Raw genomic sequence first — 27,993 nt, 5'->3', positions numbered from 1 at the left:
TATAGAATTTTAAATTTATTATATTTTTTTTTCGAACATTTGAACACAATATTAATTTTGATACATGGTTTTTTTAACAAAAGTAAATAAAGGTTTCATTTTAGAACATAACATGATCTGATTTCGTTTACTTTTTAATACATCAATACATTTAAAAGTAATTCTATAAATGTTCATACCAAACTTCGAATATTACATGCAATATTATACGAGTGTTGTTTAGTAGTAATCATATGCATAACACAATTACAGCTAAAATTATAATGTTAATAATTAAGTTTTGATAAATCTATTAAAAATATATATTTCAATTATTGTAATAAATAAATAAAATCAAGATGTCTTTCAAAAAAATGTTTAGTGTACATATTTACAGTTGAAGTAAGTACATTGTTAGTGTATTTTGTTTTTAGAACTATAAACATATAAACTAGGTAGTAAAAATGAAATAAATAATATCAATTATATATTTTTTTTTTTTTTTTTTTAAGCAGTATTTAGTGTTAAATAAATTAAAAATACCCAGATGAATTTTGATCAAATGTTCACAAATAACCAAATTGATCTAAGGGTTTTTATTTATTAAAAATGGTTTTTTTTTTATTGCTAACTTTAAAAACGATTAGTTTGATATTTATTATATTATTAAATCTCATTTTATTTAAATTATTTCCCTAATCATTATTACATTTTAATAAAACTCATCTATAAATATTTTATAAAAATAAAAAATCTGAAACAAGCACAATAGAGTTCTAATCTAGGTTATACAATCTACTACATTTGCCCAGTTAAAAAAAACTCATTAAATACAATATCTAGGCATATATATATATTCTGAAAAATAAATACATTATATTTAGATAGTGGAGGTAGACTTGTTTTAATACAAATATTTAAAGTTAATTTTTTGAGTTGTGAAAATAATTAATCAATTGAAAAATAATGTTTAGAACTGTCCATTGCATTATTTTACTTAGAATAATAGTAATACTATAATACTCTAATATAATAGTATTACTAGAGAAATATATTTATTTTTTTTTTCAAATGCAAATATGCAACAAAATAATGATAACTTAAAATTGAAAAACATCATTGAATCCAAAAAACTTTCTAAAATGAATCTGGTAAGGCACATTGTTGATCTACAATTCTAGTAATAAATAACATTTAACTAAAAATATGAGCACAAGTATAGAGATAACCAGGTTGTAAATTTTAAAATGGCTTTTTATACTTGATGGAAAAAATTATACTAATAAATAGGTTTAACAACTTATTACTGTCCAATCACTTGTTCATTTTTTTTTTTTTTTTTTTTATAGAAAATGTCCATACATTTTCTACTACAACTTAATTCTAATAAAACACCTATATAAATATACATAGTAATTGATTGAGATATCTACTCTACTTAATTCGTATTAGAGGACACAAGGTCGCACACTTAAAAATTCTATGATTACAAACATTAAAATTTGTTTTAAATTATAATAAAATATAATATTAAGTTTAGAACACTGTCTTATTTGGAATGATGAGATTTATTGAAGTTCCGATTTTGTAATCGGCGCTAATTATCTCTTTTGTTGTAAATTATATTATATATCACAATTAACGTTCGTAAAAATAATTTGATTTTGCCCCTATATGTGGGGGACCTAAGTACGCCATTGTTATTTTCTTGAATAGTTTTATCTCAACTTCTAACCATCTCCTCTTTCTGGATCAGTTTTATTGTTGACAATAAGCTGATTATTTTCAGGTGAAACACGAACAGAACCCGAATTATTTTTGCGATTTGGATTGTTCCAGACTTGCTCTTTTGCTGTACCACCAAACTGGTACATTACATAAGTTCCACAGGCTACACAAGCAGTCACAGCAAATATTCTACGCCATCTCTCCAAAGTTGGCTAAATGGATAATTGTCAATAAATAATAATATTCAAAAAAATATGTACAAAATATTATAGAAAAAATAACTATATTAAACTTTCTTACGTTGTCTTGGAGCATAATGGCTGCAGCAAGAGGAGACAAAAAACTTGCAGACATATGTATAGTTTGTGCAAATGCTAATATATGTCCAGCAAAGTTTGGTGCAATATCAACTACATTTGCCATTGCTCCAGCATATGAAGCAGTTATCAGTGTTACTGCTACAAACCAAATTATCAAAATCAATGTGATTTGACAACCTAAATAACCTATGGTCAGTACTAATAGTCCTGGAATGACTTGAGCTGAAAAAATAATAAAATATGCACGTATTATTATTTAATTATATACAATTAGTCGTTAGAGAAATTAACACCAATTACTTACATATAGCTGTAAACATTTTACGAACATTAGTTAAGCTCATAAGATTACGAGCTATTATGAAATCAGCTGCATAACAGAACACAACAGAAGACAGGTAACTGCACAAAAATGGAGCTCCATTCATAAATCCATTCTATAAATTGCAATATTGTTTTTAATAATAGATGTTCTTTATTTTAGTATCTAGCATAAAAAAAAAGTTATGAAAGAAACAAACCTTTTGTATACTGAAACCTAATATTGTCTTCATGTAAGATGGACCGTATATTATAAATGTATAATGGACCCATATCCGACCAAATGTTGTTATACCAATAGACCATGCTGGAATGGAAGTCATAATAGAACACCATGGGACTTTTAAATCCTATTTAACAAAATTACAATTTTATAAATAAATTGTGTATAAAAAATAAGAGATTTGTAATATTTTATATTACTTTTGTGTTTATGATGTTTTCTCCAATGTTGGCATTGATATAATTCAGTTCACGCCTAGTGATTCTTGGATGTTTGTGAGGCAGATCAAAAGCTAGTAACCACCACAGCAAGCACCATGCGACACCCAATGAACCGTTCATATAAAACACCACTCGCCATCCATAGTTGCCAATAATGAAGCCGCATACCATGTACGTCAGTCCAATCCCGAAACTAAACCCTGTCACCCAGGCAACAGCTCAATTACCACCTAACCTAGATGCCAGTTACACATATATCACAAATAGACAGATAGATAAATATACTTGTTTACCCGTTGCGACCTCCCATCTGCACATCATCACTCATACCTTCATCAATTTTTTTTAATATTTTTCTTAAAGACTAACTATACATTTACTTAGGTACTTAATTAATATTGGATGTTGAAATTATAATTTATAATTTTGATTTGGTATTTTAATGATGAAATATTTTAAATTAAGTTAAAAAAATCTAAGTTCACATTGAAAATAAAATTATAAATTGTTTGTAATTATTAATGATACATATCAAAAAATATTATTTATACTTTTGATATAATTTATACAAAAATAAAAAATAATAATAATAAAAGTTTTCTTAATTTCATCTTTAATTAATTTTAAAATGTATTGTATTAATTATAACAAGTATTCAGTATACAATACAATTTTAATTTTAAGTACTTTAATAGTTTTCCTAAATTTAGGCTGAATAAAAATTTGAAAAAAAAAGTATTGTAATAAAATTAATTAAGTTAATTTAAAATGTAAAATAAAATTTAGAAAAAACAGCTACACCACTGCATGTGTAGTAACTGGAATTATTGTAGATAACCTTCACTATAAATAAAAATGTTAAACATAGTCTCCCAAAATCATTACCTACTCATAATATGTATAACAAATTGATAAAAAAACCATAGTTTGTTTAACAGAATACCAATTCTATTTCTATATACAAATATATATACATATACTCAATACTCGTATTGAACAATGAATATACATACATATAAATATATATATATATATAATTTATGCATATAGTGTAACAAATATATTTGAGTAAGTATTATCTTTATAGCAGATATAATATCATTATAATATAGTAGGTATGTTGAAATAAAATCTGAATGGTATATAATGCCAAATAATGGACAAGGGACATCTCGAAATTCAATACTCAAATTGGCTCATTTCCAGAGAAGTCTTAAACATTCCTATGATTCGAAAGTTTCTTGATATATATGGTTTTCTTTTAATTACAAGGGTCACACATTAAATCGCCTAGTTTAATACATTTCAAAGTGACCTTTAATTTTTTTCAAACTGGCATAATCTAATACTATTTAAAGCACCGTTGTGATTCGGAACAAATTCATACCTTGGAATGATGACATGAACCTGGTTCGTTCGTTGGATGGTATCCATATACCAACAAGTGCATACATTGCTGGCCAAGTAAGTCCCTGGAAAATTACAAAAACAAATTTGATCAACATTGTACAGTCAAGAAGATATCAGGAAAAGTATGTAATGTGTAGGTACCAGACGCCAATACCTACACATCAAAATATTTTCATTTTTAGTTATCTACAACACTAACAATAAAACAAAGAAATTTCTCTTAGTTAGGTTCACTATTTTGTGTTTTAATAAGTATCTACTTAAGAAGGTGTATGGTGTTATTTTGTTATATTAGTTTTATATTTAAAATTAAAAGTTGAAAGCAATTAATTATAGAAAATAGTATTAGGTAAATAATAAACAATAACAGTTCAGTAAGTATAAAACATTCCATATAAAATATTTATTACCTATGTGAATAGTCAATCCTAAGATTAAACAAACTTGACTTTAAACTGTCTTAAACCAACTTTTGTTATAATTGATGGTACTTAGTCAATAGTCATATTATAATACTAGTGAAAAATTTTCATGAGTAGATAGGTACCTAACTCTTAATTCATAAACTTTACAATCATAGACGTAAACTGGTGAGGGAGGGGGCGAGAGTGACTACTGCTCCTTTGATATTTTCTAAAATGTACTTATTAAGTATATTTAGTCTCTAAGTATTTTTAAGTATACGGAATATCGACATCAAATAATGTTTGCCGTCCCCATAAAAATTGCCCAAGTTATGCCCATGTTTACAATCCTATTTTTTTTAAGCATTAAAAAAAATAAATTAAATAATATCATGACTTTTTAATTTTCAAGTGCAAGTGTACCTGTACTGAAGAAGATGTAGAAAAAATTAGGAACTATGAATTAAGGTTGTATGTAAACATTGTAAACTGTGGTAAAAAATAAATTAACATTAAACAATTTGTGACAAAACCGATAAGATACATTACAGGTACAAACCGCGGCAATATATTTTATATACATAAGGAACAATTCTCCTTCATCTGTGTCTCCTTCATATAAAGTTTCAATAGGTCCAAATTTTGTAATTTCCTGTATCACGCTTGGCCGAGATGAAAATTATTTTTCTTGTAGAGTAATATTTTCGTTTATTAAAACCAATTTGGCTCTGCGTGTTTTCTTTGAGTAATTCAATGTTAAACAACCACTTATTTTTTAATTATATTTAAATTTAAATTTATAATTGTGTAGCACTAACTATTAATTGTTTGTCGTCTTGGCTAAACATTTTTATAAGTTCCATATTGAATAAAATATTAAACGAAACAGCACGTACTAAGTAAAATTATCACTTGTTAAATTTAGTATAATATTTTTTAGTGCATTGCGTTAAAATTCAAAAATAAATTTGTATCCAACTACATTACATAATTATTAAACGATATATTATGTACACAATAACACATAATAAGTACCTATATAATATTATGATGCATGTTTATACCTCCTATATATGTTATTGTATCGATATGTATATAATATAATATAAATTATAAATTTCGGCAGTTTGTACCTAATACCTATAATGTATCTTATCAGTTTTGTCAAAGATTGTATAGTGTTAATTTTTTTACCGCAGTTTACATATGGACTTTTAGAAACGGTGTAATTTTGTAGTAGTTTATTCCAGAATTAATTAGGAATTAAATCAGTTATTTTATTAAAAGTTGATAGAACTTGAATTTTTTCAATAATACTATTTTTGAGAATGTTAACAATAGTTATCTTTATTTAATACCTATATAATATTAAATACAGAATTATAAATTTGAATGATTTTAATGCGATTTGGTACATTATGCAACAACCTTATAGTGCATAAGTATCAAATTATAATATAACCAAAAAACTATTAAGCTATATTAGGTAATATTAAATATTAATATACAAACACCGATGCTTAAGATATTTTATTTTTTTTTTATACTTACTGATGCCATTCCTTGAAGTGATCGCAATGCTATGACTGCCGAAAAATGCAATGAAGCTGCCTGAGGTATGAGCAACGAAGCAATTGCTGTTGTTAATTGTGAGAACCCAAAAACCGTCTTGGTTCCAAACCGTTGTGTTAAGACACCGCCAACTACTTGAGACAATATATAACACCAATAGAATGAACCAAGAATTGCAGATTGCACTGTAGAATCCCAATCAAATTCGCCCTCTTCCTGAAAACATATTGATTTAAATAAGAATAAAATAATATAATTTACTCTTTATAATAGTTTTTAATAAAACTTTTATTAGTTTCATAAAAATACCAGTAAATATGCATTTATAGCCCAATAGGTATTTAGATATTTCCTATACTACACAGTAAAATCAACAATTATGCCTATATACATTACATTTTAAAATTATTTTCAAGTAGGTAGCTAAATTTGTAATTGAATAATTTTAAATTTAAAATAAATAATTTGCAATAGATGTCAATAAGCGTAGGCACAAATAGTGTTTGAGATTTGAAAGGGGAGTGGGGGATAAAACTCCAACTACTCAATGAAGCAACTGTGGAAGTAAAAACAAAACACAAAGAATGTTCCTCGTTGCATTCCATTTCTAATAAAATGCATACGTGATACGTATACCCTAATTACAATAAAATTTACTAGGTGCACCTTTTTTCTTATGTATTATTTCATCTATTTTTAACTGTAATGTCAAAATTATATTTATAATAATATATTATGATATGCATTATGTACACGAATGGCTTTAGAGCTAAGTAAAAATCAGAACAAAATTACAAAACAAATTTTATTAACTTTTCAACTTAATAGATACAAAATTATAATGAGCTAATATGGCTTGAACATATTATGAAATAACTAATAAGTATTTATCCTCATATATGAAAATATGAAAGGACCTTTTGCACGTGGCTGAGCTCACAGGTACCTAATGTGATTCCTACTTAGATCATTTTAAATAAACTAGGAAATGCTGCTTTTTATCTAAGTGTTTTTTAATATTTTCAAAATGTACGTCTTAAAACATGTTTTTTATGACATTGTTTGAACAATTTATGTCAAAAGAATCTTATATATAAACATACAAACATTATAATATTATAATGTCATATTAAATTCGAAAATTCGTAATTTATAAATAATGCGTACCCTATAATAATCAATCAGAAAAGAAAACTGCTCGAAATTTTATTTAAATAAAAACTTTCATGAAAATACGAAAACTAATGCTCAATATCACACTTGCATATTTTATAATTGCCGTTATATCGTTATTAAAAATTAACATATTAATTCTCTCCGCTCTTGTTAAAATATTGTCATATAATTTTCATAAATGGCTATACATTTATTATCTATAAGTTATTATTACAAACAATACAAACAATAACAAATGTTTTACTCTGCTGTCCGCATCATTAACTATTATAAAACACAACGCGTAGAAAAAATGTTGGCAAGGTTATTGAAATGGTTTTTTTTTGGCGGGGGGGGGTTAAGCCCCTATTGGCGCTAATAAATTATGATGTTAAGTTATGTTATTATACTTTACCATTGGTTTTTGATCTTCAAATGATTGTGTACCATTAGAAACCGACGTGTAACAATAAAGTTCGGTTAAATTCGACGAATTTTCAGACCGTAATCTCATTTTGGCCATTGCTACCATGGCAATATTGATATCAGTACGCATCATAAAACTGACCAAAAATCCACTGAATGACATTAAATATAATACCGCACGAGCTGGTATCATGTCTATAATAATAACATTTGTTGAAAAAAATTAAATAAATAAAAAAACCTTGAGCTAAAACTTATAGTAATATTGATGAATATACACATTTGTTGTATTTTATACCAATTCTAAGTGTTAGACATTATTTTTACACATACCTTGAATGCTTCTAAAGCATAGCTTATGTTTTTTCTCCATTCCTAATATTTGATTATCTTGGACGTCCATGATAGATAGTCGCTTTGTGATGCTTTCAACTAATGTGCTCAACTGCGTAGATTATCTAAAGACAGAGCAATAACATAAACATTATTTCAGCCCTTATTTTTGGGGTTTAAAACAATTAGTACTACACATAATGTACACATATTTTTTTTTTTTTTTTTTACTTAAAATGCCATCAAAAATACCTAAGTTAATACTCAGCAATATGCATTTCCGTTAGTACAGCACAATAGTCAGTATGGTCGTGCCACAGTGTAGAATATTATTATATTACAAATAAAATATGGGAATGAACCATTAAAATATAATTACATCAACACAGTGGCTATTTTTGTGAGTAATATGACACACTTTGTACACTACAAAATTATAAATGTGCACCGCCTTTATAGTAGTACTATATAACATTCATCACCATACCTTGGACGAATTGACAGTAACTAAACTTAAATTTAAATATGTGCACTACGGAAAATCAGAAAAAAAGCCACTGCCGGATTAACATAATTACGTAGTTTATTTTTGTTGTATTCTACAAATGGATATTTTCATTTTAGAACTGTATGGGTTTGACCAATAAATATTATGAAGTCATCGAATTATCGAATGGAAAATTTCGTCGATATAAAACAAGTTAGGTACTTATAGGTACAAATTGTGTAGCAATAAGGCAATTGGTGAGTAAATAGTAATGGTAATGACTAATGACTTATGACTATTGAGTCAGGGTCTAGGTTTGATAACTTTTAATAAAGACGATTTCTAGTACATTTTATTCAAAACTAAATTCGAAAATGCAAATATACCGTGAGAATAAACAAACCTCATTGATGCTGCCTGTCTATTTTTAACCGTCGGGCCACGGATGATAGGGATTATGAATAGGTTATGATATATTAGACTATAAAATAATATACCTAATCTATGTGTATATGATATTTATATAATTATATTAAAATGTTATTTAAACTAAAAAGTAATGCTTAAATCACACCCAAAAAGTATTTTAATATTTTTTTTCACAATGCGTACAAGTCGAGTTTATATTTTAAAAAAAATTGTATTTTGTTTACATCTTCGTAGTGATTCGTAAAACATATTTATCCCTTTTTTCTTCAAAAATAATGCAATTTTTAAAATCTGATTTGAACCCTTTTTATGCAGTTAATTATTTAGACGATAATTTATCAGAAAATAATAACGTATCAAAATCAAAATTCAAACGAGTAGTTTTTGAGTTATTTAACATTATGACGTACCTACTAAGAATAATATAGGTCCATGAAAACAGATTTGAAAGATATGGGAACTATGGTAATTTGAAAATTTTAGTAATTTATGTTACCAATATTTAAATATAGGATATGTAAACCAAGACAATTTTATAAAAGTATAAACAAATGAAAATTTTTTTTGTTGAATTCCATACGGGTACATATGGCTTAAATTAAAATAGGCTTGATCAAATAAAAAAAATTGATGTTACAATGTTACGTATAATAATAATAGGTATATATACCTAGTGTACATATATTATATGATATATATGATAACAGATAACTATTAACATATAAATAAAAAAAGATAGTAAAGTAAACCTAAAAAAAAATTTAATACTTCAAAAGTAGGTATTAAGATGAAATTCCAATTATTATTGATATACATTTGTAATCAAAACATACAAGTTTGGATTTTTTTCGTAGCTTTTTTCCTTAGTTTTTTTTTCCCACTAATACATTTTTATATTTATCGGTTATTTTATAATAGATACTACTCCGGATACTACATAATATATTACATAATAATTAAATAATTATGTCTGATGCTTAATTTAGCTGACGAACTAAATACTTTAGTAATTTTAAACTATTTTATAATGAGTTTCGTGTAAATATAATAATATATAATATATATACAATACACCTACACACCTAGTGCATTCATCTTAATTATCTTAATTTTGAACGGTATACGAATTGTTTTGTCATGGTAATATGATCAGATACCATAATATGTGCGGAAATAAATGAAAAACGCACATAATTACTGACGATTTACTGAATAAACCTAACAACGTATTAAACTATTAATACCAGTATACGTATACAATTGTATATGACGTATATTGTATATTATATGTTTATACCAAATTAATCTAGAGATGCAAGATAAAACTTATATTATGCTTTATGCTTTATATTCTGTGTTGACCTACTAAAGTTGAGATCGTTTTGTGATATGCGCAAGGTGAGAAAAATAAAAACTATAAGTATTAATATCAACTTTTAGAATTATTTAGCACAATGACATATTTTTGAAGGGTGTACGTATAGTACAAGTATCCTTTTTATATAATTATTTTTAAGTTCTATACTATCAATTTTTTTTATTGATTTTCTAGAGTTTTTCAGTAAGCAGTTTTTGAGACAATTGTAATCATTATTAAGTTTTAAGTATATACCTACTCTTATTTATGCACACAACTAAACAATTTAAATATCTTTTAAATCTTGAAAATTTGATGATTGAAAGCGATAAGTACCTAGGTAAAGTTGACCAAAAGAAATAAGGGTAACTTTTATTTTTATTTTAGGAGTAAGATAGATCAGTAGAACAGTGTTTACCACCTACAGGTATGATCGCTAATAAGTAGTAATATTAATGTAATTTATTGTAATTATTTAATTGAAATTGTTTTGGTTGAATAATTAAATAAATAAATATACGACAATATATGACAGGTTAATAAACAAATAAAATAAAAACTGTCAGTATTAAGAAATTGTATAAATAAAAACATATATTAAGAGGTTATTTGTCTTCTAATTAGGACAAACAATTGAACATAATTTTTACAAAAAATGTAAGCAATGTGTAAAGTCTAATGTTGAAAACTAAACGATGAACTTAATGAACGTATACACAATTGGTACACACTATAGTCACTACACATAATATTACGTAGGTAGGTTTACTAAGTAATAGAGCCATATTATGTTTTATAGCCATGTGCCATTGTTATGCATAAATGCAATAATCGATATCAGTATTATTATTTTTTACAAATTATTCTTGGTTATTTTTACAATCTATAAATTAGAGTTATTTAATATTTTTATTTTTTCTTCTTGTAAAATAGTTATATTAATTAATTTTTAGTATAAAATGTCAAAGCATCTTAATAAAATATCTTTCACTACACAATTTAAAAATATTTAAATAATATTATTCACAAACGTTATAATATAATAAAGTTATGATTTAGTTTATACGAACGCGTGTCTATACAACAAACGACACCTGTTGCATTATTGTATACATAGTATTTAACATTGTGTATAGGTACTTGCTAAATAATACTAATATTATTGGTTAATGAAAAAAGTGTCACAAAAAACGAACTCACTAAATTTTTCTTAAAGTAACGTTTGAACCTATTTAATCCGAATGAAATAAAAAATATATAACCTACATTATGTCTTTAAACGGACATCAGTGATTTAGGTATTAATAATGCTGACCAAGGCTAAGTCTATTTTAAAAAAATAAATAATGTCATATACTTATTACCTTATCTACATTTTAGGTTTTTATTAATATATATATTTATATTTTTTAAATATATCATTTTAAATATATCGGATATAGGAATTAGCTATAGGTATTACATAATTCATGCTTTATAATACAGATTTAAATATATCGGATATAGGAATTAGCTATAGGTATTACATAATTCATGCTTTATAATACAGATAAGTAAATTTATTAAAGGCATTATAGAAATTTAAATGAAATCTCGCGTATTACCTTTACCTAATTAATATAATGCGTATAACTGTATAATTTCATTGTAAATATCATAACAGTTCACGCATAATTCAAATTATTTTTAGAATTATTAATTTATTATTAATTTACGAACAACTCGTAATGTTATAATTTATCTATACAATATTGTGTCAAAATATTTTGTATAATGTATACTGTATACCAACTATCAAGTACAATTAATTAAAAATTGTATATTTGTATTTATAAATTTACAATTAATTATTCAATATAGTATATATAACGTTATTAACAGTTAAAATTAGTATCGGGACTCGGGAGTAGCTTAGATTTTTAAGTATATTATTATTGCATTAAAAATCAAATTATAAATCTGAAAAAAATCATCTAATTATTTCAATATTATTTATAATATTAATAAAAGAAATCTTATTATAAGTAATCAATAACATTTTGTAATTGTTGTCTGTTGAGATATCTTATAGTCTGTAAACTAGTAACTATAAAAAAAGGAAAAAAGTAATTAATAAAACGAAAAAATCTTCAAAGAAAGACATCTTATCAAACGAATTTGTTTGAAAAAAAATGTATCAACACTACTAACTAAAGTGTTAAAATTAATAATGAGCGTAACTTAATGAAATACAATTGCACTTAAACTAACACTGAAAATGATTAATAATCAGATTTTAAATGGAGAATTGTTGAAATAAAAAAACCCGTATAGTCATGTCAGCACGACGAATAAACACATGGGTACTATCCGAAAATCCGTTGGGATATTATTGAAGAAGCGTTACAACAAGCGATAAAACATACGTTAATACGTAGATAGAGATAAATAGATAGATAATTAATGCAGGGTAGGTATCCAAGATGTTTATTTCGAGAAATTACGACGTTCGTCAGATTATAAAATCTATAGTATAGGTATCATTCAGTTCGGGAATACCTGCAGAATAAATACATAATATTTACATGTACAGCAATCTAATACGCGTACCCATGTGTCTGAAATCAGATTCAAATAAAACAATAATAATATGTCATATACGTACCTAAACATAATATAATATTATCGAGTACATACCTAGGTATATATTTAATTATATTTCGTTTACAGTTATTACTTGATTGTTAATATTTTATGTGTCATCCCATCTTTATATTTAAATTTACATACTATATAAGCGTATACCTACGATAGTAGGTAAAGTCACTAGAAAAAAAAAACGTTCAGACGTTCGGTCGAACTCGCGGGAAACTCACCGAATCGATGGTAAATAATAATAAAGTGTTAGATTATAATAATATAATATATTAGTATTACCTATAAATTATATTTTATTGTCGTCAACACGATAATACACACGGCACATTGAATAATAAAAACGTAAAAAAAAAAATTGTACGACTTAATAAAAAAATAAAAAATAAAAATGACGAGTTTTGGACGGGCACAATATACGCGTGTACTAGCACACGGCGCGACTGGCACTGCGGTCTGCGAACGTCGCGCACGGACGGACGACGGCGTGACGGCGATGACGGACGGGGCGAGACCAACACGCGGCTGGCTGGCTGGCTGGTCGTGTGTGGTTACTCGGCACTCGGCGGAATCCCGATTCCGAACTTCAAAATAGTAATCATTATAATATACGATTCCATATCCGTTGGACTATCTCGGAGGAACCCGTTACGGCGGCGTAATTTTTTTTTTTGTTTTTTTTTTTTGTTTCGTAATAGGGCACAACGGCAGCCATATACTATCGGCCACGGCGGCGGGCGAGAGTGGACTGCGCGGCGGGGAGAAAACCAGTATGCCGACGAGTCTCGAAAAAAAAGTAAGACCGACCGCACACTTGGGTTCACTTTAACGTGTACCCACACACGACAACGAGAGATCCATAATGAAATAGTCATTTTATATCATTATCGTCGTTATTATTATTATACGCATTTTAGGTATACCTATAATATATAATATAGGTACACGGCTGCGCCGACGTCATGCGGATACTGCTGCTGATCGTTTTTTCAATCGTTCAGGATTTCTCAACGTAGGGTACCTTTGTGTAATAATAATATGCATTATACAGGACGATTCGCCGTGTTCATTGTCATAACCGATGCCTTTTCCCCCCGCCTAAACCTCGATATGGCTATATAAACGAATCTTTGAAAAATACGATTTTGGAAAATCGGGTATTACGCCGTTTGTATTATGTGCATACTGTACATAGAAACTATCGACAGTCTCCACTCGTTACCGTAAAATAATAATTCATAAAGTTCATTATTTATTTAGTTCGAGTTCATCTAAACTATATATATATTTTTTTTTAACTATCGTTTTTCTGCGTTGTATTTTTAATACCAAATAGTCAATAATTACGTACATTTTTTGGAACCATTAACTCTTTTATGTAAATATAAATAATATATTTTAGAAATCGGTCGTGTAAGCTTTAAAGTTTAAACGTGAGTCTATTGGTGTAGGCGGGCTGAAGGTATGGACGAATATCAAATGCACGAAGGACACTCTGTACATTATACACCTACTATTCTCGGTTCTGGGTAAATATATATTGTATAATAATATAGTATACAATATATTATACATTTATACCAGATCGTTGTTAAACATGACCTTTTTCCAAATGGTTTTTTGGTGTTTGACCGTTTTATCGATCTGCAGAATTGATTTATTTCGTCAACGACGCAGTTACCGGAATTTTTATACGCATCTTAAAATACTTCACAAAAGAAAATTATGGTCGCTATTCACTCGACATATTGGTCGAGTGTTTCTTTTTATTATTGTTAAACTTGTTTCGTATTATATTTTATTATTTTTGCAATTGCAGAAAGCTTTTTAATTCATATTTAAATTGTAAAATGCATATTATAAATGAATTTCAAATTTTGTTGAAACTAAATCTATACAAAAACATTAGGAATGCCATAATAAATTTAATTAATAAGTAAGACCTATCTATATAATAGTTTAATGTGGTACCTAGCCCGAATGTTAAGTTGGACTGTTTCGTAACTATTTTTATTAATTTAAAATTTTTCGTATATATATATAATATATAAATATATAAGTACAATAGAGAAAACAGGCGTATATTCAAATTGTAAATACATTGTCTATGCATACATATATCTAAATCTGTGTGTATAATTTAAGGTTTTTAGGACATGGGAAAGAAAATAGGTATTCCAATGAATGTAACCATCCTGATTATCGTTTAACGATATTTAAAAATTTTTTAGTAATTTTGTTTTGAGAATATCTACAGATTTTAATATTTGAAACGCACATACTTATCAACAATTCTTTGTTATAATAGCTTAAATTATAATATTCTTATAGTTTTCAGCATTATTTACATTCTATTTATTGATTATTGAAAATTGGTACCAACAAGAACGTATCTAAAACCTACACATATAGTACTTAAACTTACAACCTACATGAACTAAGAGTCAAATAGTTTTTGTTGGTTTATTCATTATATCACGTGGCTATATGACTATAAATGTTTCGTTTTTGTACTTAGCTATGTAATTATTATACTTTAAACATTATTATACTATGATCCTTTACATATTTGTGTAAATCAAAATTGAATAAGGTTAGAATAAAACATTATTACGTATTTATTCTTACGAGGTCAATTAATCTGCTAAATGTCACATAAAATATAATTCTTAACCTTGTATTTTAGAAGTCGGGACACTTTACAGAATAAGGAATTAGGTGTATTAAATTTTACTATTACCATATATTTAAAGAAATGTAAAAATGAAAAATAAAAAAAACCTAAACTTACGATGTATTAAACCATAGAAATATTAAATATGTTAGTTTATAATATGTATGTAGGTATACACAATATAAGGCAATACTGGTTGTTTTAAAACTACAAAGACATAATGCGTAAAAAAATATTGGCAAACTACCATACATTCATAATATTTAATAGTATTTCATAACGGGTTAATAATCGTTCAATTATAACTTAAATAATTATTTTAATATACATTAAAAATATAAATACCTGTTTATATGTACACATACAAGTACAATACCTACATACATTATAATAATCCAATGACAAATTAATCAAAATAATTTTATTAATATTCTATATACTATAATAATTTAATTGCATAATATTTTTTCTATAACGTACATATTCGTTTTTTAGAATATATATATATAAAGTATCTAAGTGCCTAATTCATAGGTGTAACTAATATTTATTTGTTTTTAAATAACTTATTAAGTAAGACTAGTTGGGAGTATTTATTTAACAATAAAAGTATAAAATATGATTTGATATAATAAATTTAAGTTATAATTTTATAACGTATTGAAATAATAAAATTTAATATTAATAAAAAAAAAAAAATATATTAATATTAATATTATTAATATTTAATATTATGATTATTTAAGTTCAACATAGAATTATATATATACATTATTGCATAGAATAAATAATTAATTATCCAAGCATTTAAATATTTTTTTACTTATTCGTCATTTCAACATATTATACAGAGTGTAACTCGTTTATTTGACATTATACCATTTGTCAAATAGACGAGTTACACTCTGTATAGTAAATACATTAAAAATATATATAACATAATCAATGATGAATAAATTTATTAAGCTATATAGCGTCACTACGTCAAAGCAAATATTATAATAGAATACAATAGAGTAGAATAATATGTATTTTACAAACAAACAGAATACAATACTCTATAGTGATATAACATTATTTATAATTGTTTGTACACTTTTCTTAAGCTAATGCTTGTGTTGAAGGTGTGAGTTCATAAAATAGTTTATTATATTATACTATTAAGGAGACTTATGTTTAAATTTCAAACCCCAACTTAAAAATTATATTTCACTTTGATAATACAAATATTTTTATTATTATGTCTATTGGCGTCTAAGTCATTGGCTGACATTTTTACTTAAATTGTCTTTATTTCTATAAATTACTAATATTGTAAAATGTTAAAATATTATGGCGTAAGAAATTCAATATTTATAATACATAATTTAGTATAATATTATAGTATTATGTTTTCATCCAAGATAGTATGATAATTTTATCAATTCTTAAACAAAATATATTATATATATATATATTTATATTTACATACTGTAGTAAATCAGCGTACTAGCTTGTATAGGCAATAGCTACATTACATATTACCTATATTTAAGCAGATAACATTTTATACAATAAATTCATATTAATAACAAAATTATTTTTTTAAATAATAAACGTTATTGTTTTAACGAATTAATTGGCAGTTGCTTATATGAATTTGAAGGATAACTGTGAATATGTTTTGGTTATAGTGAATAAAAAATGAAATATTATACTTGTACAATGTACGTTCTTTTACACTTCATAGCTTATACTTCATATTACTATCATATATTCGACTAATACTGTTAGTATTTTAAAACAAAAAGATTTTATATCACTGCTTAATGTTTTTAATTGTGTTTTAATTATTTCATATCAAGTATTCTCCATACGATAGGTGGATACTATTATAGAAAATCTACTTTAGTGGGTGGTATGAGGTGGATAGAAGTATGTTATTGTATTGGATGTATCGATTCTGTCGTAGTGAACTTTTTACTTGTAAGAATTTTATTGACTACAGAACTTTGTTGTATGTTGATTCCACAGGTTTATATATAATAATATATACACTTGAACTAAAACTAGTAGTTAATTCGTATCAAAATAACGTTGTTGAACACTGAAATGTCTTAAATTTTAACAATATTCCAGAGTTACAATTTTCCGGTATATGTGCTGAAGATTTTATTTCAGGAGTGTGTGTGTGGGGAGGGGGTTCCTAAGGTGGGGTAATACATCCCTCCCCCGAAGAAAAATGTATCTATAAGATATTTTTAATTCCTTTCATTATTTATTCCTGTGATATAACTAACTTTTTTTACTGAAAATTATTTAATAGATGATTTTCCAAAATAAAAGTAAAATAAATAAAACACTGAATCTAGTATTTATTATATTTGTATAAGTTTTACATTTTTTATAAATCATTATTCTTCCACTCTTCTTAACCTATTGTTCTTAGTACACGGAGTTAATTAACTCAAAAACTACTAATTTAAATTTTGATTCAGGTATGTAACAAAATTAAACGTATTAAAAATAATTTCCTTAAACATAAACAGGAAAAAGGGTAGTATTTTATTTAAAAAATGGTCTTTATGTACTTATAGGCAATTAAAAATTCCAAACATCAGAATTCAAATAAATGCATTATTAAGAGAAAAATGGGGATGATCATGCTTGTTAAATCATTTTGAATCGTTATATTATACGTATTATTATTAATAACCAGAACAAAATGTTGTTTTATATAAATATAAATATTTTTAGATATTCCAAAAAAATAGTAAAGAGTATCATTGTTTCGTTTAATTAATGTAAAACTTGTGGACCATTGTATCAATCTAAAAGTTTTTAGGAAAAAATAAAAATCTTATTAGTAAGTAATTTAATTTACTCATTGTAGCATAATTTTTTATTTTTGAAAATGATTACCTTCCTATTTAAAATCTTGATAAATATTCAAAACATTAATTATATTTTATTCTTGAATAAAAACATACCTACTGATAAATCATTAATGATATTGAAATAATACACAAAACATATGAAATTAAAGATGCATATTTTTATTTTTTATATTTTCTCAAGTATTTGTTGAATACAAATCTTACAATATAAAACAGATATCTTGATTTCAGTTTCAATTTCAATTCTAAAATTAAAATAAAAGGTTTTAAAATTTATTTAGGTACACCTACAAGTGTATTTCCTTTGTAATATAATTTTTTTTATCTACTGATTTATTAAAGTATATGACATATGTATATATTATGTAGGAAGTATTAAAATATTTTGTACTTATTTATTTATTTTCTTACGACCGTAGGATATAAGATGTGGGCAGTGTAATAAATGTTTATTGAATTAATTTGATTTAATTTATTCCCTTCATTATAATAATGGTCCCCGGCTGAATACATAAAACCAATTATTACGTTTTAAGCATCCAATGTCAATTTAAATTTATAAATTATATATTTATAAGTTTATAACCATTCAAGTACGCCCTGTACGAGTTCAGGGGAAAATATACCGTAAGTATCAAATAGAATAAAAGTAAACTAGATATCCACAATTATACCAAAAATAATTTTGCTTCAGTAAAAAGTCAATATTCAAAGGTAGATTAAATAACTGTAATATTTATATAGGAGTACACGAATAAACAATTTTTATCCAATTATAATAAAAAAAAAAAAATTCTACATTTTGTTGTTGATAATATTATTGTATTTCTTTGAAAATTCAAAAATATGAGGATAATTTTTGTCCCCTAACTGATTACTTTTGGTGATCATGGATGGTAATATTGTTAACTCATAGCTTTTCGGCTTCGTAGATTTATATAGCAGTTAATTTTCTATCTAAACGCTGTACAATTATATTCACTGTTATCCATTGATTAAAATGTTTCAATTAGAATTACAATATTTGAATTTTCCCGTGATTAATTAATTATAAGTAAGGTTATTGATAGATTTTAAAAAATGCCGTGACCCACATGGTCAATAAACTGAAATAGATGTATCAGTAAGCGTGTTTTAAAAGTTAAAACTACCAAACTACTAGCATTTTGCACAAGTTGTGCAACTGGCAAAAATAAGGTTATGATGTGTATTTTAGTTCTCAAAATAAATACTTGTCTTCTGTATATTTCGATAAATGTAAAATAATTTATTTTATAAACAAATAATAACATTTGTAAATTCTTTGTATTTAAATATTATCATAAAAGATGATTTTTCATTAAAATAAAATTATTATAGCTACTAAATATTTTTAAGACGATTTAAAATGGACCTAACAATTTTCCACCAAAATTTTTGTCTTTTATTTTATACTGTTTTTTAAATTTCTTTAAAAAATATTTAAAATTCTTCTTCTAAATATCTATTAATATTGTTTATTATTTTTATGTATATAAATATATGCATTTTGTTTAGTTATTAGTTATTTATATTATTATCACGGTGATAACTATAAGTCTACAAAAGTGACCTATAACACGTCAATACGTCATATGGATATTATACGTGTTTAAAGCTATTGTTCATAATCAATACTTTTTACTCCAATTTTTCAAATCATAAATTATAAATAACTATCACGAGTTTAAATAACTGAAGCAAAATCTTCTATACTATATCTACTGTAGGTATATTATTAGCTTTTAATGTGCAATGTATTTAAATAACATATTTTTTATTTATCTGAAACGATACGATTCTACTGTACATAATATAAGTATTTACGTTTTTTATCCATGTTCATGCTACCACCATATTTTTATATTTTTAAAAAGACGTCAGCAAAAATTCCTGACCGTGACATCCTAGAATACATTAAATAAAATATTAACGACTTCCAAGTTCCATTATGTTATATACCCTCGTGTAAACAAAATTCTAAAGAAATCATTCAAATAACAAAAACGCTAGTGTGTGCGCGCAATGCATGTATGTACCTATTTTGCTTCTCTGTTTCACATATTTAATACATAATGGGTTTTAAACTTATAAAGACTTATTGTTGACTATTGTATTATAGAGTTGTAATAATATCTACTCATTAAACATGGTGATTAAAATCGATTAATGATTATTGATTATATTTCACACTGCTTAACTACTGTTAACGAACTGGACATATTTTATTCATTTAAAGGCTATTATGTGTTTTAAGAACTTTTTTTAATACCCAATATCACATACATCTTTTAAACTATAAAGACCATATAGGTACATAACACTACTATAATTAAAAGGTTTTATTTTTGAACGCCAAAATATCATTATTAACTTACTATAAGAACGTTTAATTTAGTCACAACAAAAACTATCAACAAGATTTCGTTAAAACTTAAAAATAATATTCTAATATAAATAAATACAGGAAATAAATTTTATGTTTATAAATAAAAATGATGGCACCTACACAAATTAAGTTGTACATTTTAACACTAAGGACGTTCTTGTTTCAGTGACATTTACGTTATTTCGTAGTTGACATGCAACACATGTCAAATCATTGTATTTGAATAGATACTGGGTATATCAGTATATGGTTATTTTAAAGAGATATACAAATAAGAATAAAAGCAGCAATGAATCAAACTGTTTATCTAACTGTATAAATCATAGTTGTATTGTTAATACGTTTTTTACCAAAATTGTATAAACACTAAATGTTTGCATTTTGAAATAACATAAAAAATATATTATTAAAATAATGATATAATTTTTTTAAGTATTTTTTTATTATTATTATTAATAAATAAATGCCAGCGTTGAGATATATAGGACATTGGTAAATATAATTTTGTTTTTGTTTATTATATTATAATGCACAAGCTACTAATCAGTTTTTATTTTTATAATAATAAACTATTGATTCCAAATAATAATAAAAATAACAATATTATGTTCATAAATTCACAGTTTCATTCAAAATCTAAAAAAATATATTATTCTAACAAGCATTTCTTTCAATTTTTAATAAACATATAAATTATACAAGTAATAATACTTATATGAGTAGTATGCTATAAAGTATCTCTATGTAGCGCTAATAGAGTAATATGTGCCCCTTACCTCGGTTTTTTAAACATTATTTTTATAATATTATGTTTAGTGTAAAATAGAAATACTTAAGATTATTTAAATAATATAATACGAATTTATGATAAATACCTAATTTATTTTATTTAATGTTATCGCTATAGGCGTAATTTAAATATATTTGTTTGTTATCTCCTCACCATCGAACTGTAAAAAATTTAACATCTTATCACCAGGCAATATTATGTCTACACTCTTATTTAAGCTAAAATTTTTTATTATTATTTTATTTTAATTATTTATGATCGGTATTTCTCTGTATTTTGAATCTTATAATATGTAGGTTAGTCTATTGTAGTGGTTTTCAAACTTTTTATGTCTACGGCTCCTTTTTATTTTGAAATCAAATATACGTCTCCTATATGGATATTGGATAACGATCATAATAAAAATTAAAATAAATAAATCAACATCATTTAATCTACCTTTATTTAATAACGTCATAAACATATAATTACTCTTATTTTCATTACTCTAAATCGCAAAAAAACATAAATGGCCTTTATTTATAATTATCGTCGGCCGATTTGTCTCACACACACGCACGCGCATATGTATAGGGCGAAAAAAAGATAACAAAAACTTGCTTTTCACAGATCAAAACTTATAATGGAATGTGATATTCATGTGAAAAATATATTACAACTTTATTTTTAGTTTCTACTGCGAACGTAGTTCCCTTGATAATAACCGAAGACGCCCCTGGGACGCACAGGTTTAAAACCACTGCTCTAGTGTATCCACGTGGATCTAAATACAGAAAAAGTGTTATAATTTTGTAATTGCATTTTATTTTATTGTACAATCATGTTAGTATGTTTTCGAATTGTCAATATATATTTTATGCAATTTCATGTACGTACCTATTTTACAAACGTCATTAACTTATTTTAAAATATAGCTGAAAATTGATTATAATGAGTCATTTCCCGTAATATTTTAATTTTGGTATTACATTTTTATAATCTAACTTATCGTTAAAACTGATAAAATGCGTGTTATTTAATGATGTTAATGAAATTGTATATTTTTTTTTGTTTTTATTCGCGTGTACTTATGAAATAATAATTATTAACTGTGCTATAGCCTATAAGTAATTGCATACAATAAATGTATGATTTACAATATGTTTTAATGTTCAATAAGAAATAATATCATAGTAAGACAGACGGTCACCAGGTGGATACATTTTATACGGTATGGTAGTAACAGATTTTCTAAATCCTACAGTAATTTTGTTTTAATTTAGTTTACTTGTCATATATTATTATGAATTAAATAAAACAAACGATAAATATGCAAATTGCTTATTAAAAAACAAAAGCACAATAAAGTCAAAACAAATGTATAACAAACTTCTCGGTCACTCACATCTCACTTGTCAACCGTTACACATAATTAGTTGTTGGCACTATTACTAAACTAGGTATTAAATTCGATTATTTTCTGGCAATTATTTATGTTGGTGACGAGTGTCAAAAGTAGAATTACAATTGATTTTATTACGATACATAGTTCGTATCGTATTATAAGTATAAAATTAATAATATAAAATTGTAATTATGACGTAATAAAAATAACTACTAGGTAAAGGTTTAAAAAAGGACGGGATCCGTTTCGTTCAGATACCTAGCCATTTTGAACAAATTTTAGTCATTTTAAAATTAAGTTAGTAATGGTTTTTAAATAATATAATATATCTTTATTTTTATTAACCTTTTTATAAAAATACATCGCAAAAGATTTAAAAAATACATATCCATTTAAACATTATCACAGTAATAACTTATAAAAAAATTACCAATAATTGTATTATTGTCCACTAAAAACAAAACACAAAAAAAAAAATGAAGGAAAGACAAGAATACAACAAAAAACGTATCATTTTATATAGATATAGCGAAACTATTAGGTATAAGTTTGTAAAAAGTAGTTGTAGAAATTTAAAAAAATAACAGTTTGTTTTTTGTGATGACTTTTTACAAAAATGTTATTAAAAATAAAAATATATTATATTATTTAAAAACCCCATTGCCAACTTAATTTTAAAACGACTAAAATGGCTTTGATCTAAACGGGAAAGGTTGATTTTGAGCTAAATGGGTCATGCCTTTAAAAAACCGGGTAAGCCGGGCCTGTTAGGTCTACCCATTAGGGACGCCATTGTGATCTCAAATTCAAAAACAAAGTATACACTACTGTGGTATATTGATATATACACTGATATTAAAAATTTATTTTAAATATATTGATACTAATAATTTCAATCATAGGCACAGTAATTAATTACTATACACTTTATAGCCTGTAATAAAATAAGTTGTTGAACATTCCTTTATGAAGTTTAATTGAAATATCCTTTTAGCACATAGCAAATATATTTCTACATATGATTAGTAACAAATTAATTACAATAACTTTTAATAGTTAATATAGCCTGTATTATTAAATGCAATCATCCATCGATGACAAAATTAAGATAATTGACCCGTTGATTAAACTGTACGTCTATAAATTGTTTAATAGCTATAACTAATAATATATTTTTAGAGAAACTATACGCACTTGTTTTTTAATAATAACAATAATAATAAGTTATATTTTGTACGAACCCTATATAGGATTTTTGTATTAACTCGACAAATTAAAATATTATTAACATTAAGTATAACACTGTAATTTATGTACCCAAACTTGTAAACCAATCACGTGTAAGATGTGTTTGATTAAAATAATATTTTGTTATATACTCGTACGTTTTGAAAACTCTTGTCCGGTCAATACTAATCGCCAAATATTTATGAAAACCATATAAATATTTATGAAAATAAGTCATCTATTAAATACTAATATATTATGAGGTCCGAATACGCTATTTCTATAAATCAATAGCATTAAAAAGTTGTTAAAGTCTAGTCACCTTTAGTCAGCTACGATTGTACTGACCTGGATGTATTTAAGTATTTAACATAAAGAAACATTACATGAGCCATAGTTTCGTGTTACTGAAATTGATATAAATTAAAATAGTTAAAAATTTTAAATTTATCAAAATATATGCATATTTACTTTTTAGGTAATTTTATAATGTGCGCGAATTAGAATAAATTATATATATTATTAAATATAAAATATTTCGGATTCCGAGCGGAGAGAGTGAGCTATCGATTTTACAATTATGCGTCTTTTCTTTCAATAATTAAACACGGATGGTGTAGTGTGGCATAACACGTTTTATAAAGAGGGGGTTGAACGAGTAGTTTTCGAGGAAATAATAGAAAGAGAACTGTGGAAGTAATGTAAGTACCTACCACTCGTTGTCGATTTTAATAAAACCAGAAAAACCTTATCCCCTATGTCTAAAAATTTGTATTTAACGCATATGGTAGAATATATCTATATAGACAACGTGTAGTATGGTTTATAATTTTATAATATTATATATCAATTTAATATTTTTTAATAATTATATTTATAAGAATAAATATTCTTTGAATTAAAAACCATATAAACGTCACAAAAAGTAATAATGATAAAATTAATAATTATAATAATATAATATTATATAATTATAAATAATGATAGTTCATAATTTCTACCCTAATTGACCAATTTAAAAATATATTATAAAACACTGAGAAGTAATCACAATTTTTAATTAGTTTTAAACAATTTATACTAATGACAAATAATTATTCTTTTATAGTGTATTTATCACGATCAGTATAATTACTGAATTCCAAATTTTTAAAAAATAAAAATTTTATTAAAAGCAAATAACTCTAACTACAAACTAAGATTATACTCATTTCATAGTTTAAACTTTAAAATATATATATGGATATAAATAAATAATTATACTTTAAACAAGTTGATTTTCCAATTTCCTTGTATATTTTGAAGATAACTTAAGTCATTAAATTATCAAAATTTAAGTTACAGAAAACAGAAAGTATATCTTATAAATAGTTCTGCTTAAAATAGTTGATGTGTCTCGTTGTTATTAAGATTTTCTAGCAAAGAAATTCACAAAAAAAACTTGTACAAAGTATAACATTAAAACATGTATTTGGTATACAATCGATGTATTATTATATTGAGGTGACTGAAAGTCGAAAGAAACGTTTTTTGCTTTTTTTAACTCCCCTTTCTCTCGGCGTTTTCAGTAAAAATACTATTACTATTAGTAAAAGCGATAATACTTTTTCTAGTACTTATAACTTAAAAGTTTTCGCGGAGCGTACGTTCAACACAACGGTTGGGAGTTTATACAACAGTGGATCTAAGAGAAATACATAATAATACTCTTGTACATATAGTCGCCATGTAAGTGAATCGAACACAGTGAAACGCCATAGACGGATCATAATGGTCGTGTCACACAAGTGTGCCGATATAGGTTATAGGTTTTTATAGCGTTTCTCGTCTTAAAGATTGGTGTATTGTAACAAAACTTTATTGAACAGCGGGAAAGTACAGTTCACCCGAGAGAGCAGGGTTGTCAGCTCCTTGTCTTCCTCTTGAGCTCACCAGATCACATCAGCGATTCTGTCGGTTCCCCAGACGCGAAATCGTTTTTCACTTTCTAAAGGTCACGGGGATTTAGGTCATCGTATTGTAATACGTATTTATAATAGTATATTATGACGTGTGGACGGGCACCGCGGACATTGACCATATGCTATAAAACAATATATATTACCGAACAGAGTGACGACGAGTCGAAATCGTATACGCTCTGAATTCGATACTTACGCCGCGTCGACAAAGCCACAGAGGGGTCGTATGTCTTACGGGGGTGGGTCAACGACAGTCGTATTTTCCACGACACGTGTTTCGGACACGTATAAGCGCATATATCATATAGTCGACGGATATCAGACGCATATTGCACGCGTTTAAGATCATAAAAACCTTAAAGATTTTATACAAAATACGAGATCACATACAGTATCTAAAATATTATTATCGTCATCGTAATTTCACCATTTGTATTGATTAATCTATATATAATAACGCGCGTCGTCACAATAGTCGTACTCGACGACTTACAGTCGTGACAAACACTATGGAATCCGGGAAGACTTTCGTGTTTTCCAGAATAAAATAAAATATACCAAACCTCCCGCCGAGGAGACCGGTCGGGTGGAAGGTGGCAGGTACGAGTGAGTGTACCTCATATATTTTACACATTCTACACATATTTTTGTATGAAATATAATACACGATAAAACGCATTTAATAATACGCAATAACATTACGCGTAGTACGGGCCGCGGTCGGAGGACGGCCGCGGTATTTACCTGTTCCGCGGGTGTGCGTGTGCCCGAGCGCCGAGCAGCCGGTCGGCCACTGCCACTGCCACTGCAGACGGTGCCGCTGCAGCCGCCGCCACCGTCGTCGTCGTCTTCGTCACCGCCGCCGCCGCCGCTGCCACTACTGCCGCCGCCGCCGACGCCGCCTCCGCGGTCGCCGTTGCCGTGGCCGCGCGTGTGTGTGTGTGCGGTACGGTGCTCTCGTCCACCGAGGTCGCTTCTCACGTCAGACCTCTGCAGCACAGACTGCAGCAGCTGTCGGTCCGTCCACGCCGGTCGCCGCCGTATGACATGGCCGCCGCGGTCGTGTCGGAGGACTGCACGGGGTAACGGGCGGCGACGCGAAACGCACACTGTGCGCGGTGGTGTGCTACGGTGTGCGGCCAGGCCGTGCCGCAGTCGTGTCGTGCGGGTGGCGCCGCGCCGCCAACGCCGCGAAACGCCGCGCGGACGCGATACGCCGCCGCCCGCCGCCCGCCACCCGCCGAGGCGCACCCACCCACGCGGCACTTCAGCCCCCCGGATCGATGGGGTTCCGCGGTCGTCACGCTAGAGTTCGCGTCGCACGCTCCGTCCTCACCTCGCCCCGCGCGCACACCGCCCCGCCCGTCCGACGCCTCACGCGCCGCGGCTGTCCGGCCATATCCGGCCGCCGTCACCGCGTCCGCCGCCGCCGCGTCGCGATGGGTCCAGTGCGGCCAACCGCGCGGCGCGGCCACACGGCCACACCATATTATCGTGTCGCCGCGTTGTTATTACTATTATTATTCGTCGCATATATATACGTTTACGTTGTTGTGCGGAGCGCCATTTGGCAAATATCCGACGACGGCGGCCCGTTCGCGTGCGTGCTCTTGGCAGCATCTCGCGGACGCAGTGATGCCCGCCGACCCTTTTGTCGCGACGATATTTTTTTTTT

At 27.3% G+C, this 27,993-nt stretch overlaps 1 protein-coding gene across 2 annotated transcripts; it reads right to left on the bottom strand.

Moving 5' to 3' along the window:
• Positions 1-2: 2 nt before the first annotated feature.
• On the bottom strand, positions 3-27,517 carry LOC114129528 (sialin-like). Of its 2 annotated transcripts, none has more exons than XM_050200538.1 (10): positions 27,063-27,517; positions 8,093-8,217; positions 7,749-7,954; positions 6,158-6,394; positions 4,180-4,264; positions 2,772-2,992; positions 2,549-2,698; positions 2,332-2,464; positions 2,008-2,249; positions 3-1,919 (listed from the first exon to the last, which is right to left on the bottom strand). In XM_050200538.1, exons 2-10 carry the CDS (start codon positions 8,160-8,162, stop codon positions 1,710-1,712), a joined length of 1,554 nt encoding a protein of 517 aa, XP_050056495.1. In that variant the 5' UTR covers positions 8,163-8,217; positions 27,063-27,517; the 3' UTR covers positions 3-1,709. The 2 variants fall into 2 exon arrangements, with proteins under 2 accessions (XP_050056495.1, XP_050056496.1); XM_050200539.1 differs by lacking the exon at positions 27,063-27,517 and adding an exon at positions 13,282-13,848.
• Positions 27,518-27,993: the final 476 nt, after the last annotated feature.

The sequence above is a fragment of the Aphis gossypii genome, chromosome 2, assembly GCF_020184175.1.
Source record: "Aphis gossypii isolate Hap1 chromosome 2, ASM2018417v2, whole genome shotgun sequence".
In the NCBI taxonomy this organism is placed as follows: Eukaryota; Metazoa; Arthropoda; class Insecta; order Hemiptera; family Aphididae; genus Aphis; species Aphis gossypii.
Note: the sequence above shows the minus strand (reverse complement) of the source record. Positions and strands in the feature narration are given on the sequence as shown.

Bases quoted from the DNA above. Each gene is read 5' to 3' on its own strand.
- LOC114129528 (XM_050200538.1), bottom strand. From the start codon at position 8,162: ATGGACGTCCAAGATAATCAAATATTAGGAATGGAGAAAAAACATAAG. The intron at 6,395-7,748 runs GTAAAGTATAAT...ATATGTTTTCAG, and splicing joins TTGAAGATCAAAAACCAATG to GAAGAGGGCGAATTTGATTG. The intron at 4,265-6,157 runs GTAAGTATAAAA...GTAATTTTCCAG, and splicing joins CACTTCAAGGAATGGCATCA to GGACTTACTTGGCCAGCAAT.